Source organism: Oreochromis aureus, linkage group 1 (assembly GCF_013358895.1).
Source record: "Oreochromis aureus strain Israel breed Guangdong linkage group 1, ZZ_aureus, whole genome shotgun sequence".
Taxonomy (NCBI): Eukaryota; Metazoa; Chordata; class Actinopteri; order Cichliformes; family Cichlidae; genus Oreochromis; species Oreochromis aureus.
The window spans coordinates 20,635,397-20,652,483 of record NC_052942.1 but is presented as its reverse complement, the minus strand read 5'-3'; the positions used below and the strand labels follow the sequence as shown (position 1 = coordinate 20,652,483).

The 17,087-nt window shown below is 40.1% G+C and overlaps 1 protein-coding gene across 1 annotated transcript in view; it reads right to left on the bottom strand.

Moving 5' to 3' along the window:
• ext2 (exostosin glycosyltransferase 2) overlaps nt 1-17,087 on the bottom strand; it is an 18,510-nt gene extending 1,423 nt beyond the window's left edge. The window contains exons 1-14 of the mRNA XM_031748709.2: nt 16,926-17,087; nt 16,123-16,464; nt 15,811-16,034; nt 15,102-15,191; nt 14,090-14,206; nt 13,803-13,998; nt 13,516-13,655; nt 13,327-13,420; nt 8,466-8,597; nt 4,774-4,963; nt 2,291-2,457; nt 1,491-1,634; nt 835-963; nt 133-215 (exon numbers count right to left, since the gene is read on the bottom strand). Of these exons, the coding sequence (XP_031604569.1) occupies nt 133-215; nt 835-963; nt 1,491-1,634; nt 2,291-2,457; nt 4,774-4,963; nt 8,466-8,597; nt 13,327-13,420; nt 13,516-13,655; nt 13,803-13,998; nt 14,090-14,206; nt 15,102-15,191; nt 15,811-16,034; nt 16,123-16,437 (2,021 nt within the window). The 5' untranslated portion in view covers nt 16,438-16,464; nt 16,926-17,087. The remainder of the gene's footprint in view (nt 1-132; nt 216-834; nt 964-1,490; nt 1,635-2,290; nt 2,458-4,773; nt 4,964-8,465; nt 8,598-13,326; nt 13,421-13,515; nt 13,656-13,802; nt 13,999-14,089; nt 14,207-15,101; nt 15,192-15,810; nt 16,035-16,122; nt 16,465-16,925) is intronic.

Sequence of the window (17,087 nt, the reverse complement as noted above, 5' to 3'; positions counted from 1 at the left end):
TTTTTTTTAGACTGTTAGAAAACAAACAGTACAATAAACACAGTCTACTACTGATGTTCTGAAACTGCACCAAACTAAAATGATCTGAGGAAATTTCAGCTGCTCTTTGTTGATCATTTGGAAAACAAATACCTCTCCACCATGTGTGTCTGATCCAGCGACAGTCCATCTATGGCAGTACATTCAGGGCACTTGAACTTCTTCCTTGGAGTCACCTAAACAGAAGCACAGTTACAGTCACACCAGTGATATTTGCTCACCTCAGGGTTTGTTAAAGCTCAGCATCCTAAACAGGAGCAGTTTGGTCAAATGAAGCAAGTCTGTGACATCCAAAGAGAACTTTTGTTGCAGACAGCGTGAAGAATTACTTTTTAATTCTTATCGGCAGGACATTTCCTACTCTTGACTTTTGTCATGAACATGTGAACATTTGAATGTATGCATGTAGAAGGAAGGGGAAGACAGATATTGTTGGTCAAAGAGGGTAAGTTAAGGAACCTGTTGGAGATGTTGTGGGAGGTAGGACCAGGGGTGCAGGTGTAGGAAAGTGTGCAGCCTGTGATTTGACAGCAGAGTGTGCATAAGCCCTAGTGAGCTTAGAAAAACACACTGGGAGGGGGAGTGTCAGTGAGTGACTCCCAGATAAGGGAGGTTAAGGTCGGGCTTTAGCTCAGGGCCCCTGCACCTGGACAGAGTTGGGGTGATGGGGAGGGGGAGAGGCTGTGATGTTGAAGGGTGAGAGCTGATCAGACCCAGAGATGCCGGTCTGCTGTGTCAGGCTACAGACTCCCCACACAAACGTTTAACACCCAGACCAGACAGCCATGAACATACCTTTATGGGGGCTTTCCCAGTGATGTTAGCCACCAGGAAATTCATGGCAATATCTTCACAGTTCATGTGAGCATCCACCCAGTTCTTGATGTCTCCCGGCATCTTGTATGTGTACAAATAGTTGAAGTACTGAAAGGAAAGAAAAGAGCTGACAGTTTAACATAGTGAACCAGCAGCATGTAAGGAGAACTATTGTTTTGCTAATTTTCTTTAAACTCAATGCACAAATGCCTTTCAAAGACTAGCTTTTTGCATTACTGTTAAGCAAAAGTACCATCAGTACCTTCAATACTTCTTTTACATCAATGCACTACTGATGCGGTGGTCTAATCTAAGATGAGCTTCACACATTTTCACTGAAAAATTACTAGTGTAGAAAATAGTTGCAGCAATACAAAAACATAGCAATGCTGGGACCACAAGGGCACAAAATCCAAAAATGACTTGCAACCCAAAGTCTATGCTTTATCATCTTCCCACAGAAATTACCCCAACTTTTGCTCAGTTGTTACATACTTCTTGTAAAACATGTTGAAACATGGGCTCATTCGTGCTATGAACCAGAGGGGCTCGATGCCAAAGGAAAACAAACGCGGCATGTATAAAAACGGCAAATTAAAGCTCAACTTGTTTTCAAGCAACCTGTCTCAGATCACCTTGTGGTAGAAGGCAGCTCCAGTTAGAACCATGGAGACCTCGTTGGTCCACTCCGACTCATACTTCCACTTTCCCATTTCATGGTCCCAGAGGTGCAGCCGCCCGGGGTAGCCCACCAGCCTGTCTGGGAACTCCCTCCAAACCTGGAAAGAGCAGAAGAGAAGACAGATCGTCTAATACTCAGCTAAAGCGAACCAAGATAAGAATTAAGGACTTGCATTAAAAACGAAATATTCAGAACAAAGTTCAAAATTGAAGTTTTAATCTTACATGTCCAAATATCAGCGTCTGATGCTTTTCCAAAAACGACTACTCAAAGTCAAAAACTTGGAAAACAGAGGGAACGCTTTCAGGCAGAAATTGATTCATGACAAGCTGAATATTTCAACAGGCTTCTGGCTCAACACCAGCAGTCAATCTGACCTCCCTCTATAAGCAGAGTCACCAACAGTGAAACTCCTCCTCTATACTGCCTGTAATTCAGCGTAATTACCCTTTAACTGAGCATAATTTTATTAAATGGTTTTTAAATGGATTCAGGTGAGTGTGCATGACTAAAAAGAGCTGGACAGGTATGCGAGTATGGAAAGCATCAGCTCCAGACCTGTCGTCGTTCTTCACACATCAAACACATTAAACAGGCAGTCAAATCCCCAACCAGTAGAGAATAAACACTGTAATCTCACTCAATGGCTTTAAACTCTGGGATCAACTTGAAGTGGTTCCCTGCAATACCTGCCATCAGGGAGATGACTGGAAAGTATAGCCAAGGTTAAATTCTTCTTTTGCTTTTCCTCACCTCGTAGCCAAACTGCAGTTCATCAGATGTTAGCATGATGATGTCATCATCGATCGCTAGCACAGCTTCGGTCTCGATCTCGTCATAGGGGAAGAAACGGTTGCTCAGTTTGTTCTCTTTGGTTCGCACGACTTTGAGTGGGACGCTGATCTTCGGCCAAAGAGTTTCTATCAGGGGTGAAAAAACAAAACAAATTTATATTTTTTTTTTAAACAGAAAGAAAAATCAGGGCGACAAACATCAACAATTCTGAGTGATTAAAACATTTGTCAAGCAAAAATTCCAAAAATGTACTTTTAAAGAAAAAAATTGTTGATTTCGCGTTATGTGATAATGAGTTGGCTATTTTTGGGTCACTGAATAATCAAATTAAATGACTGCAAATAAAAATGAGATCTGTGTGGAAGACATTTAGGGGATGAAAATGATTAGAAAAAAATCAGTATGTGAAGATATCATTTGAGATCATTTACCCCTGAAAGAGGTTTTGAAATCTTTGCTGGCAGTGGAAAAATAGTGCTGTGGGAGCTTAACTTCCCTCACTGACTCGTATCGCTATACTAACCTCAAGCACATGCAAATCTAACCACACTACGATTCTTCAGGAGGCAGACCAACAGGGGAGCATTTCAAAGATCTTGGGCAGTGTCCATGGCACGGACTATGGCACAGACAGATCACACAGAATGTGTTCCCCCATTAATGGAGTAACTGAGGCCTGGAAGCCTATGAGAGGAGCTCCAGGTCCTCCTAACCACGTCTGAGGTCTCCTGTCAAAAGCTATTGTCAAAAATAAGCCGAGTTTAATGCCCTGAGTTTCTTTTTTCACACTCTCTTTGGATCTGTCATCAGTTTTTGATCTTTTTTTCCCCCCCAGGCTTATAAACAAGACAATAAAAGTCAAAAGATTATTTCCTATAAAACAAATTACTGGTGAAAATAGATGTAATGCTTGATTGTGTATAAGAAAAACAAATTAAAAAAAAGAAAAAAAAAAAAGGGGGGGCGAGCAAAAACAGTAAGCCATTAACACATCAAATCTAGGCTAGGTGTGAATGGTGGCTTGAGTCTGACCCATCAATGGCCCCTCGTTAAGTCTAATAGGACACAAAGCTCCATCGAACCAGGCGCCGCTGATGCCTCTAATGAAAAGGCAACTAACAGCCATGAGGGAGCACTTCAAAGCCATTCACTACTTGAGTACATTAGCCAACTCTTACAGCAGAAAGACAGACTTAATTCTCGGTATAAAACACCTTCATCTGAATTAAGCTGTCGGTGGGATAAGGAGCTAACCACTTTATACTTAACTGCCTAATAAGGGTAAATAATTATAGGGCACTGTGCCATAAATAACCACTAATAAGACCTTACTATCAAAAATCTGTAAAGAACTAATGATGATAAATAGTCTGAGAGAAAGGAAGAAACAGTTAAACAGAGTTGGTTGGTACCAAATCCTAATAACATGTTCTTTTTTTATTAGCACCAACACATTTATTTACTCTATGTGTGACTATGACTAGAGCGCTGAGCAATCAGTAAATTAGTAGCAACTAGATAATCTGCATATCATTAATACACTTCTCTTTCTAGGGGCAGTGTTTTGCCAATCCGCTCTACTTTTTTTAAATTTATTTATTTTTTTAACACCCTCTGTGCAACCAGAGAGCATGAAACTGTTTGTGGGCAGATGAGTTTTGGCTGCTCTCTCCATTATCACTTATCTGTTGTACAGAAGACATATTTATTGCTCAGTCACACAGGCCGAGAGACCAATTAATAATATCCTCTGATTGCAGACTCGTCCTGACCAGTTGGTGAGTGACTGCTGGCTGTCGCTGGGTGAAACTGGTTGAAAAGCGAATGCGGCACCAAAAACCTGTTCGTAAGGCCGAGAGACTGGTCTGTACCAGGTTGTAGATGATCAGACTGTAGGCATGTGTGACCGGGAATTTAGAAACTAATTTCACAGCGAGTGCCATCAAACTCCATTGATGATAATTTCATTTTTCCCCACAGTGACTGGTGGTTGGAGGTTTGTGTAATTGGTTCATTAATTGGTTCATTAAGGGGAAAAGAAAACTAGAACCACTCGTGTAGTTCATAGATCATTTTTGTGATGCTCCCTACTCACCCACACTTGTCGGTGTCTATCTGACGATATTTACAGTCCTCTGGCAGTTATCATGATAGAGAGCAGAGATTGTTTTGTGAGTTATAAATAACACACTTAACACTCAGTATTATATGGTATCACAATAGAAGTGCAGTTGAGGGCTGTTGTGGTTAGACTGGTAATTTAGGGCAGAAGTAAATAATAGAAACCCCTCTCAATTTAACACAATTGAACAAGAATACAAATCACAGTCTCTTCTACAAGATTGCTTCCCATTACCTAGCTAGTTTGGTTTGACCCAGTAAACGTCAAAGTGGATATAGGCTTTTGAAAAGTTTCATGACCTTGAATGTTTTCCACTCACCCTCAGGGGGACTCTTGTTCTGGTTATTCCACACCACCAGCAGTTTAGCTAAGCTAGGCACCTTGGAGATTTCTGTGATGACCCGGAAAAGACTCTCGACGCGATCGTAGGTTAGCACCACTGCTGTGAATCCAGGAGCCCTTGGTGGGATGAGTGGTAAGAACAGGGGGCTGTTTACACTGGACCACTTCTGTACAAGAAAAGAGACAAAGAAAGACATAAGCTTTTAATGCCTGGAGCATCTTTTTCAATTCTTTATCATTCACTCTTTTTTTCCTTTCCAAGCAAAGCCACTGTAGCGCTAGTCTCATGAATTCTGTGTCAAACCAGCCTGTCATGGTTTCCATGATTGAATGCCCAATAACAGTGCTTTAGTGGTGAGTGAGGTCACTTTTTATAATGGAGCAAGAATCGTCCAACAGTGTCTCAAAGGGCCTAGCAGAGGCTGAGTACTTAAAGCCAAAAGCTTCCAGTGACAGTGCCAAGTAAACCCTACAGAAGCAGTAGCACACAAGGACAAGAAAGGAGTTGGAAATTGAGACAGGTGTCCATCCTCTTGTGCCTACTGATCTTGTGATGCTATTGTGACAAGTGAGACTAAGGTAGGAAAATGTAGGAGAAAGTGGGCTGGACAGGGAGGATGAGATGGGATGGAACAGTAATAAAAATGAAAAGAGTTTTCCCAGTTGCGACTAGCGGCCATCTAAAGTCAGTGTGGAACGTAATCCTGGACACAAATCCGATAGTTAGATTAAAAAAAATGCTCACATAAACTGACCTCCAAAAAAACCTGCAATGGTGTGTACAAAGTAAATAAGAACAGAATGCAATCATTAGTAAACTGCTTAAAACTTTTTACCTATTAAAAGTATAAATAAAATACACGGAGTGGGATTAGTTTCTTTAAAATCTATGCTCCTTTTAAATTTAAGGAAACCAGTCTCAAACAACAAGTTGTGTTTCTAAAGGGAGTTTTTATAGGGGAAATAAAACCAAACCATATCTTTCACTTAACAAGCGTGTGCTACTGGCAAATATAAGAATATAAGACCTTCAGGGCACCCTTGATAAACTTCATCAAAAGCTCCAAAAAAGTTCCACTGTGTTTGAGCACAGCAAAAAGAGCGCATCTAACACAGTAAATCCGTGGTCTGTTTGAAGTACATATAAACCCCGTTTCTTCTCTGGTCCCAGGTGGCCACAGTGTGATTATGTGGCTGCTTCCACAGCATCAACACAAGTCTGTCAACAGAGACACGGCCACTGCCTTTTACACAACATCACTCACTCCATCACAATAAAAAAAAAAAAGCACTTTACTGGCAAGTGGAAACTTCACTGTGGTCGTTGTCACATTGTCAAATAAAAAGAGGGGGAAACAATTAAACTAACACATATAGGCAGCACAGTTGCATGAAAACAGACTAAAAGACGCTGTGTGCACTTTAGTCATTTGTCAAACTGAAAAGATTAGATACAAAGAAAGCCACAGCTCAAATATCAACCATCAGATAGTGGTAGGAGTCACTAAGAAGAAGAATTTTATTTGGCTGTTTGAACTGCTTAGGTGGTTATTTCTAATCTTAGACATCAGGACATCTGAGAACTGCTACACAACTTCTGTTAGCATTTCATTATTTGAGTTACTTGTAGCATTTTTTTCTCATCCAAGGAATTTAATCATTTTCTGATGGGCCCAAAACTGTATTTTTAAATATTTAACTTCTCTTTATACACATGTGATGGACTTGTTGATTATTTACACACTGGTTCAACCATTTAAAAAGTCCTAGGAATCCCTCTGAGGCACTACTTGGTGCATTCATGTCAGTTTTTTTAAACTGAAGCATTGTTAGTGTTTGATCTTAGTGTCGTCATTGTCATCAAGCTATGTTGCCATATACTGCATTACACTGTGGGATATTTAAGATGGTGTATTGACCTGTGACCAGATATTTAAATTTTCTCCCCAAAATAGCATGCACCTAACATAGTACTCCGTTAACTTATAAAAAACAAAACCTTACTTTAGCATATAAAATACTATTTCAGCATGGCATTTCACAGACAGCCTAAACATTTTCAGTATGTCGTTCAAAGTCAGCACTTCGACCTCATAGCAGTTCTTTTCTTTCATATTTAACTTTTTTTCAAAAAGAGTAATGCCCAAATACTCAAACAGTGTTCTCTAACTTTAAGAAAAAACGAGAAAAAGACTTTCCTATGCCCGGGTCCCAAACACCACAAAAACATTTTAAACTGTGGCAAATTATAAAGTCTGAGATGCCTCAGTTCTTGTAATGTAAAAACCTTACAAGTATGCCCCCTACCTACAAATCCCAAACAAAAAGCAGCTTGTCCCTTATTCTGAAACCCCCTCTCCAAAGGCACCAGCAGTCCTGGGCAATGTGCTTTCAATTACCACCAAAAGACTAGGGGAGGAGAGGGGGAAAATGTCTGCCTGATGTATTTAGTGCTGTGTGCAAGTTCTCCTCACCATCCATTCACAGAATTCATACAGACAACACTTTATCTCCCATTTCAGGCAGGAACATCTAAAGACCTGTCCTGTGACACAGTCAACACCCTCTGGATCGGGACAAACTTTGAGACCAGAGTAATTCTGATTGGCTGGACTGGTGGCTTAGATGCTAATACAAAACATTTTGACACAAGAGGCAAATGTCAAGTGAAGCTGTTGATTGCGAGCTGGTTCAGAGTGAAGTCGTGGTTGAGAGTGAACAGCTGGATAACCAGTTAATCCTGAAATACTATACGGACTTAAGCAGAACTGGAAAGGGAGTCCCCCCCACCAAAAAAAAACAAACCCCACCGCTCAAAGTGTTGACTGTTTACATCCACGCATCCTGATTGCAAGTGCCACCTCTAATCTTGGCATTTTAGTGGATCTACTTAAAATGTGGTACTTGTAGACATCTGACAGATCCAAGGCCATTATTATGCATCTACACACAAGCTGACATGCACACGCCTCTACACCACAGGCGGAGGATGGAGGAGACTCTAGATCAGACCGAGCTGATTAACAACTCCTGAGAGATGGTCGCCCCAGCCAAGATGTCGGCAGCCACAAACTCTTATAACCACAGGGATGCTAAGCACACACATGCACACACACAGAGACCATTCTTTCACATCCAGCGTTCTCGCTACAAACACAATGACTCAGGCATACGGGAACTTAGTTTTCACCACAATGGAGGCATCCTCTGAGCGCAGAACTGCTGACACAAACTGGCTCCCTCAAAGCTATCTGGGTGTATACCAAACTGTGAAGCGCTGCATCTGTGGTGTTTCAGAAAAAGGGAAGGCATCTACTGTCACTCTACTACAGAGGCTTTGATTTATAAGGCACAGGAGAGTGGGAAAGCTTATGTGGTACTGTGAGCGTCTGTACAGCCAAAGCTCTATTTTGGACGAGTGTCACTCAGATGTCTTCAAAAAAAAAAAAAAAAAAAAAAAAACTTCGAGGAATACAACTGAGCAGCTCAGCACATAATAGCCAAGGACTTTATAGGTTATACAGATGTTTGCTGCAAAAGAACTAAAAAAAAAAAGCAACAGCACAAAAGTAAAAGATAATAATGGAACATTAAATATCTTACTTGGTGACTAAAAGTTACAAACATTTGCAAAACGCACGTCAATGTCAAGTGTAGACAGTTACATACCACCACAGGTGGATTGTTCCACTGCTCATAAGTACGCGCAGCATATGGGTAGATGCGATCGTTGATGATCTGGAGAGTTGTCAAGCCAATAGCCTTCATGGAGCTGAAGTAGGCCTCCCAGAACCAGCGTGCCTGTAGACAAATGGCACAAAACTACTTAAAACTGGAAACAGACAAACCAGAGTAAAAACATGACATGCCTAGGGTCAGTGCATTCACATTCAGTGTTACGTATATTCAATCGTCTCATGTAACTCAGGAGGTAGAGCAGGTCATCTACTAAACAGAAGGTCAATGGCTCGATCCCTGGATGATCCAGTCTACATTCCAAAGTATCCTTGGACAAGAGACTAAACCAAAGATGTTCCCCGAGGCTTTCATTGGAAAATTAATGTTTGATAGAACGCACTTAGATGTAATAAAGACGTGCTTTTATGAGGAGGTGAATGAGAAAGCGTTTTGAATGCTCAACTAGAACAGAAAAGCACTATCCAAGAATAAAAAAAAAATGCTGCAAATAGATGTAAGATATCTCAGTGCATATAAAAAAATGTTATTTTCACAGCAGAACTGTAAATCTAGAACAACTAACTTTAAGGTAAATCTGTTATTTCACTGGCCACATGAAATGATATTATGTCCTCCAAAAACATTTTTTATTCTTATATTAACCTACAGAGTGGAGCAGTTATAAAAAATAACACCAGAGCATGGTCATAAATGTAAAATCCAGATATTCCCTGGTCCACATCTTTGAAGACAATTTTGCAGCCCTCTCCAACGTCTTTGTCCTTCAACGACTCTTCTTTTGAAGCCCAATGAAATCTCTTTTGACTGCGTCTGTTTTCCTTCAACACATCTCTCCTTTGACTTTATGATAAGTGAACTCTTAACCCATATCTTAATGCTACAGCAACGGACTCTGGAATCTCCTGTGCTCTCATTTACCATTGACTTCACATAGTTTTTGTGTTTTTGTCAATATTGGAAGCATGGAAGTCATCTATGTGTTAAATTTCTATAATCATGAAAATTGCTTCAAGATCTGACCGTTATGAAACTTCAAGGGACAGTGCCATGTTACACTTATATGACTCCACCCAATCTGAATTTCCGAAAGATTTGGGGTGAAGGACGTAAATATCTTAGAGTCTGCCCTCCTAATGGATGCGTAAATGAGCATTACTGCATTTTGTGGATGCTCAATGTTAAACAAAGAGCTTGTTAACACATAACCATGAGACATTTCCCTAAATCGCCAATGTCGATGTCATGGGATGAAAGATTGGAGATGTAGAACAACAAAAACAGCCTATATTTTTACAGAGGAGCTGAGGAGAATCCAAAAAGACTTTCTAATCTCAAGGGGGAATCCCAACGGTCCATAAATCAGCCAGTGATGAAAGTTTCTTTTCCGACCGGGAGGAGGCAAAAAGCAAACTGTGCTGGCCTGAGGGCCCATTCCCCTCCCCTCCACCCTCTCCCAGCGCCTGGAGGAATTTTTATGAGCAGGGAAGAACAGACATCATTGCAAGGGAGAAGAGAAACCCTTTCTACGTCTTCCAACTGGAGCAGTAACCGTGCAGCAAGTCTATAGTCTATACTTGGTCCCTGTTGGTTCTACTGCTTAAAACAAAAAGTACAGCAGTACAAATACGTCCAACCAAATAATCCATAAGCTGAACAAAAATTACTTCTCCAATAATTTTTTTTTTTTTTTTTTAAATACTGGTGTAATGTAAATTTTAACTATGAGGCTGCTGCAAAAATAATTCATGTATGATGTAACAGTAATCTGATGTAATGGCTGGTTTAAAATACTCCCCAGCAGCTCCTGCTTTTTTGTTGTTTATAATCATTAAAATGTCAAAGCAGTGCACAATAACAGTTAAGCTGACGGTAGTCTGCATGGCTTTGTTTAAATCAGCTGTAGCTCTCAAGTGCCTGACACATGAATTAACCTGTAGACCAGAATTGGCAGTCACTGAGTTGTGTACAGAAATAGGCAGTCATTAGTGTTTTTGATATAATCAAAAACAGCAGTGAAACCTGAAGTCTGTTCAAATCACGCTTACCGGGAAAACCTTTCCATTCCAGTTTTACCAGCATGTTTGTGTGGCTCTAAAACACTTCGTAGGGTAACAAAGAGGCACGCAATGCAATGATTCCCATTTTCCTTTGTTTCACCTGTGTTTTCATGTTTTGTTTAACCTTAAGCTGTAAAGTTCAGATAACTCCTGGGTTTGTGTTTAGGAAAGAAAACAGGAACCTGTTGGAGCACCTCAGCTGAGATTAAATTTGCAACTCTATTGGTAAAATTAACAACCTGCTACTAAATTTAATGGGCAACAAATAAATGACCAAAAAAAAGCCAGTGAAGCCACTGTCATTGTTCTGACTGCTCAGTTCTGTATGAAGGCTTGCATGTAAGAAGGAGACTACAGTAATACCTATACAGTGAGACTAGTGCAAGTTGGGACGACGGGCAGGGTCAGCAAACCAGAAACAGTCTAAGGAAAGGATGAGGAGTAAGTTTAACTTAAACTCACTGGCAGTAACTCCCTCCATCTCTCTTATGTATTCTAATTTAATGACAGAATTGATTTGGCTGTGCTAATTTAATAAAGATCAGCAGTCTGTGTCCTATTTTGAGGGTATGACCCAAAGAAAACAACGGGAGTAAATACAAACACTGGCTCTGGAGTGGCCTCAATTGAGCACTGTTAACATCTCACAGCTGTTTAGTATGTGGCCTTTTTAAATGTGACCTAATTCGATGCAATTACATCATCTCAAATTTGAAAATGAGTTCTGCAGCTTGAACAAAGTCCGCTGGCTACTGATAGAGGCTCAACAGTAGCCTGTTGCACTTTGACTAGATCTAGAATGAGACAAAATTAAACAAAAGTAGCTTATCTTAGTCTGATTTGTTTTCTTATCAAATCTCCCTCTCTTTCCCGATTTCCTTTCTTGCTTGGACCCCCCCAACCCCCAACCCACGCAATATGACAATTACTTCCCTTATCTCTGACTCTTAAAGGGAATAGCTATATTTAACAAACCTTAATCTTAAGCTTAGTTGTTCATTCATTTTCATTGACACAGGTATGCATTGTTGATTCCTGTTTTTATATTTAAGTACAAATCACGCCACACTCTGAAATCAAGGGTTGCTGAGCCCTCTGCTGGCAGATCTAACAAAATACATTATCTCAAAAGTTTAAATGGACCCACTGAGTTTTCCCTTTACAACAATTGAGGTTTTTTATTAAACAACACCTAAGTTTCACATATCGAGGTCAGTGTATGTTTAATTAACCTCTGAACCTTTCTAACTTCAGACTGGTCGCTTGTTTTCAGACCAAGTTTTAGTTCACTTTTAGCTTTGCATGATGTCAACAAGCGGGGACATCCTTAATATCTGCCTGTCACTTCAGAAATCTCACTCATCTGCTTTTCTTCCTGTTTGGGAGGAGGGGCCAATCAGAAGGAAGTAGGATTAAAATCAGGGTGATCCTAAAGGGAGAGGAACTAATATGTCTGGACAGCAGATTAACTGAAGGGCTGCAACAAAGCCCAGTCTAAGGTACATGAACTTATTTTGAACTGCAGTAGAGTTCACAATAAAAGTATGGAGCTGGAAATCAGCACAATAGGTCCCTTTCAAGCTCTGTTATACATGTGCTTTAAAAAAAAATCAGCATGAACTTTACTCTATGGTTTATCTAGAACAATGTGCAGTATTCTTATTTGGGAATAATCCGGATAATCGTACATTAAGCAAAAGTGCCCCAGTGACCTATAATAAAAGTTCACATCTTTGCTAATTTTGGCACTTAGTCTCTGTGGCTGTGAATGCAAATACATCCCAAAACTATGATGCTCCGATTCTGGTAAATAAGGTTTGTGTTTTTAGTTGTTGTTTTTTTAAACATGGGAATGTACAGGCCCATGGTGCACTTATCAACAAATAAGAATAGAAGGATATTAGAAACATGTTTTATCTAGCATTTTTCCTGAACATAAAAGTAAAATTCTGTCTCAAAATTACTTCTTTCAGTCTGATAAATGATTTAAGTCATGATAAAAAACTTAGATAGAGAAATGTAACAGAAAAAAACTCAAGTGGTGATCAGTTTGATCCATCTATACATCATCAGAGAAGGCAGAAGAGCACTTCTGTGACCAGTGAATAAAAAATATCAAATGTATGCTTCCATGCTAGCTGTGAGATGTCCACAGCATAGTACCACACCCCCGAGAAAAACCTGACAAGCAAACCATGTTTTAGAGTATGTCTGGCGTAATCCAACACCAACCCCATCTTTGAGCCCTTGGCCCAAAACGTCTGTTTGGCTACTATAATTGGTAAATGGACTTGGGTTGATACAAGTGAATGAGGAGCAGCTGAACTGGTGCACTTCTCTCGTGGCTGCTTTCACTTTTGTTTATTGTGGCTCAATGCAGATAGCAAATGGAAAGCGAGTGAGCAGTCTCTGTCCATTTCATTCAAGCTAGAATCAACATAAAGTCCTCAGAGAGCCTTTTAAAAATCCAGCCTAAGCAAAGGAAGAAACTCACAAAAAGGAAAACTGCCAGCCAAATTTCTGTCTTTTGCACATGACATAAAATTTGTTTTGGTTTTCAAGGGCTTGATTGGTTGGCTAGCTGGTTAAGGACTAGGCTGATCTCAGACATGACATGCAAGTGCTGTAAAACCCAGCAACCAGCATGTCAATCCGACATGGTGGATATCAGATTGACATCTAAATGTATAGTGCAAACCAAATATAAACTGCAACCCAATGTTCTTTAGTTTTGCAGAAGTTTGCTGAGAGATGTTAAACACTGTGACTTGTACCTGTCTCTGCATTTCTTCAACCTGTCGGTGAGGGATACTCTTCAGGATTGTGTACATCTCTGACAGCTTCTCCTCAGGAATAACCACAGATGCCCTGTGCAGAAAAAAAAAAAAGCATTAAATATGCAAAGTTGAAATGACAGGCTTTCAAACGATTTATTTTTCCACTGTATTAAGATGTAGGTAGACCTTTTCCAGTCAAGTACTTCAGAGAACGGCAGAATGTAGGAGTCAGCCAGAATGACGGGAACACAGCCAGCCTGCAGCACATCACTGAGGGCAGCCTGACCCAAACGTGCCCCCCTCAAGACCACACAGAATGACGACTCCTGCAGAGAAATGTTGGGAACAAACTATTAATTACAAGGAAAAAACTTTAACTGCATTCTGAACATAAATAAACTAAGTAGATTTTAAATGAGTGCACTTAACGAGAAAAATATGACTCTTTGAGTGCAGATTGTTATGTTTCCCACCTGCAGGATCTGTGGGTAGTCGTACACCTGCCCTTTGTAGCATCGTTTTCGTGCAGAGGCAGCACCCTGGGAGAGGTTGCTACACTTGTCCAAAAGAAGCAGGGCTTCTCCATTTTCTTCCTTCAATCGCTCCAGTTCGGCTCTGTACTCTCGGTGAATAGCAGTTTGTGAAGAAAGAATAAAGTAGCGCCGAGGCCTGGGTGGAGACAGAAGATATGGAAACCAGTTATTAGAGAAGATAAATTAGGAAATGATTGTAATGTAGTCAATGTGTGACATGTGTTTACCCAGGTTGTCTCTCGGGCAGGTCAACATCTGCAGAAAGGGGGCTGTAAACTGGAATGCTCACATCATAACCTTGTCTGTAGGTCCATGTAGAGAAACCACCTCCAGCCAGCAACGCTCTGAAACAAACAGATCTGGGTTGTAGTGCTGTTTCCAGAAAAGAGGAACCTTAACACGCTCAACACAAATTCATTCATTCAAATTTACATTTTGTTACCAGCAATGCTGATTTGCTTGTGGTTATATTGTTAAACAGTTCCCAATGATATGGATTCTGTTCATGGTTCAAGTTCATGGTTTCACTATTCTATAAAGTGAAACCATGCTGACATGCACACCTGGTTCTGATGAGGCTCCATGCCAAATACACTGTGGATGAGCACAGGAAATTCCTTACAGCTAAGATAGTGTTCAGTGTCTCAAACATGTGGTAATAAACCCAACCTCTTGCATCCTTAACAATCACTCTCACTCAGTCACCTTAAAGGGTCTGGAAAACATGTTCTCTCTTACCTGCTTGTAAGTAGATCTTTCATCTGCATCAAAATATTACTCTTAACACTTTGTGAATGACTGCAGTTTTGATAAATACTTGTTTGAACTTTGATAATTTCTGCACAAAGATTGATTAACATTGTTTTCTAGTTGAATCCATTTTTACCTCCAAGCAGGAGGCTGTTGACAGAAATCATAAAAACAAGAGTCTTTTGGACAACATGAAAGCTTATTTATCATATTTCTAGATACCTTTTATGCTGTACCAGTACTAGTACAACCTCAGCTGATGAGGATTAATTAATGGAATTAATGAACAAAGACTACGGAAGTGACAAAGCTTTGATCTAAATATGAGCATCTTGTTTACTATTATCAGTCATTAATATAATCAGTTCCATTGCATTAGTTAAACATACAATACTACGGTACTGTAAATTCAAATTATGTTCTTTTTTAAAAATTTCTCAATGACTTCAATCACAGCAAACTAATTCTGTTAAGATATGTTCTATTTACCTGTCTCTGGGCACATCCAAGGCAGTGTTGTAGTCAGGAGGGCCTCCAGGTAACATGTTGAAAAGCAGATGATTCATCCCTTTGTCCCATCTAACAAAACATCATCATCAAGCTCAGAGCTGTAACAACTTCTCACTTTGAAGATTATTTGAACAATGGAAATGTGAATGAAGTTTTTCTAATTACCTGAATAAATAACTGCTCATTTTAAAAAGAAAAGCCGTATTTGACTTTAAGCTGTTAGCATTTAGTAGTTTTAAGAAGTTCAAAATTTATCAATGTATTATTTGGTATAAAAAAAAAATACTGATTAAACAGACTATTGCACATATTTAAGAGACAATATGTAAATCTTTTACAGATTAAAAACTACCAAAACAGTTAAACTCCAATACGTGTTTAAAATCAGAGGCATCACAACAGAGACCTATTGTGATCAAATAAGGCTGAAATAAAATCTATTATAGTATTTTACAGCAGTACAAATTATAACTTTGGGAGGGAAAGGGATTTTTGAGACATTAATTTTGGGGAAAGTCAGCAATTTAAAAAAAAATTTAAATCAATTTTGATTCATTAGTCCACATGTAGAGTTTTTGTGTCCTGATCACCACTGAAACTATGGTATGTTAGATAATATTTCAAAGTAATTACCAGGAGGTGTTTCAGACTTGTTTCGAGGATCTGAATTAAAATAAAAACTCAGTACCTGGGTAACATTGCCAGAGCCTGGGCTGTCTCTCTTATACGGAGGGAGTTCTGATTTAGTACATCAATAGATGGGATGAAAAGGCAAGCCCTTGTAACATCGTCTGTGTAAAAGTCACTGTCAGAGATGGCGCTAAGCAGATCGTTGTATTCTCGAGACAGGCCGGTGCTGCTGATGGGGACCCCCAATTCATCTACAAACCTCTGCAGAGGGTAGATATAAACCTGCAAGCACAATTTCAACAGCTGTTCGTGACTTCTGCGTAAGAAAATTGAGTGTCTGTGTGTGGGGAGTGTTTCCAGGTAATGTTACCTTGATTCTATTCTTAGGGTTGTAGCCACACCTGTATACATCAAAGCAGGTGTGCATGCGACAGCTCAGGTCACCCCTCTCAGGTATGGGACTGGAGACGGGAAGTCTGATCAGAGGTGCGTCGTGAACACTGCGCTTGTCGAGGGTCCAATCAGCTGTGGACTCAATGGAATGCGGCCAAAACTGAAACATCCCTGTGGCGATTAGTCCAAGCAGCACCACAGAAAACAGGGTGATGTAGTAGATGCGGTGCTTGGTTTTCATCCGAGGGATGAGAGCAGGGCCCCGCGAGCTGTATTTCCCAGAGGTATACATGTCTGACACCTCTTCGTTAACCAGCCGCTGTAAACACAGGTTTCGGATCAATGGCAACTTCAGGAATTGTTCAGACAACAGGAAGCACACTAGGCATCAGTTTAAAAGCAGTCTTCTGTCGCGTGATTGGCAAAAATCACTAGATTATATGCAGATTTCAATGCATTTGCTGCCAGTGACTCGAAGCTAGATAACGGGAATGTTAACACTATCAAGTTGATGCCACCAAACCACAATGTCCACGATAACAACCATAACATAAAGAGCGAGCGACAGAGAAAAGGTCGTTAAACAAACGCCAAATTTGCAGAAATTAGCCAAGAAACTATCTTTCCTAACAGCAGCTAACGTAAACCACTAGTAAGCTACACTAGCTCTGTAAACATTCATGCTAACTGGGTTCAGTAACATTAATAGGTGTTTCAGCCATTAGAAACCGACCAGAAAAGGAGTAAATGCCTAACAATAAACGTATATGTTCTACCTACCGAGATGTCGTTAGTCGGAGAGGGGACTTTGGTCTTAAATCATGGCAACATTTAGAGAACAGACTGCACATATAAATACAGTGCTATCCTAGCTTTGAGTTAGCAGCTAACACCCCTAGCTAGTCTTTCAGTGATTTGCGGAAGTTGTTCTTCTTTGCTTCC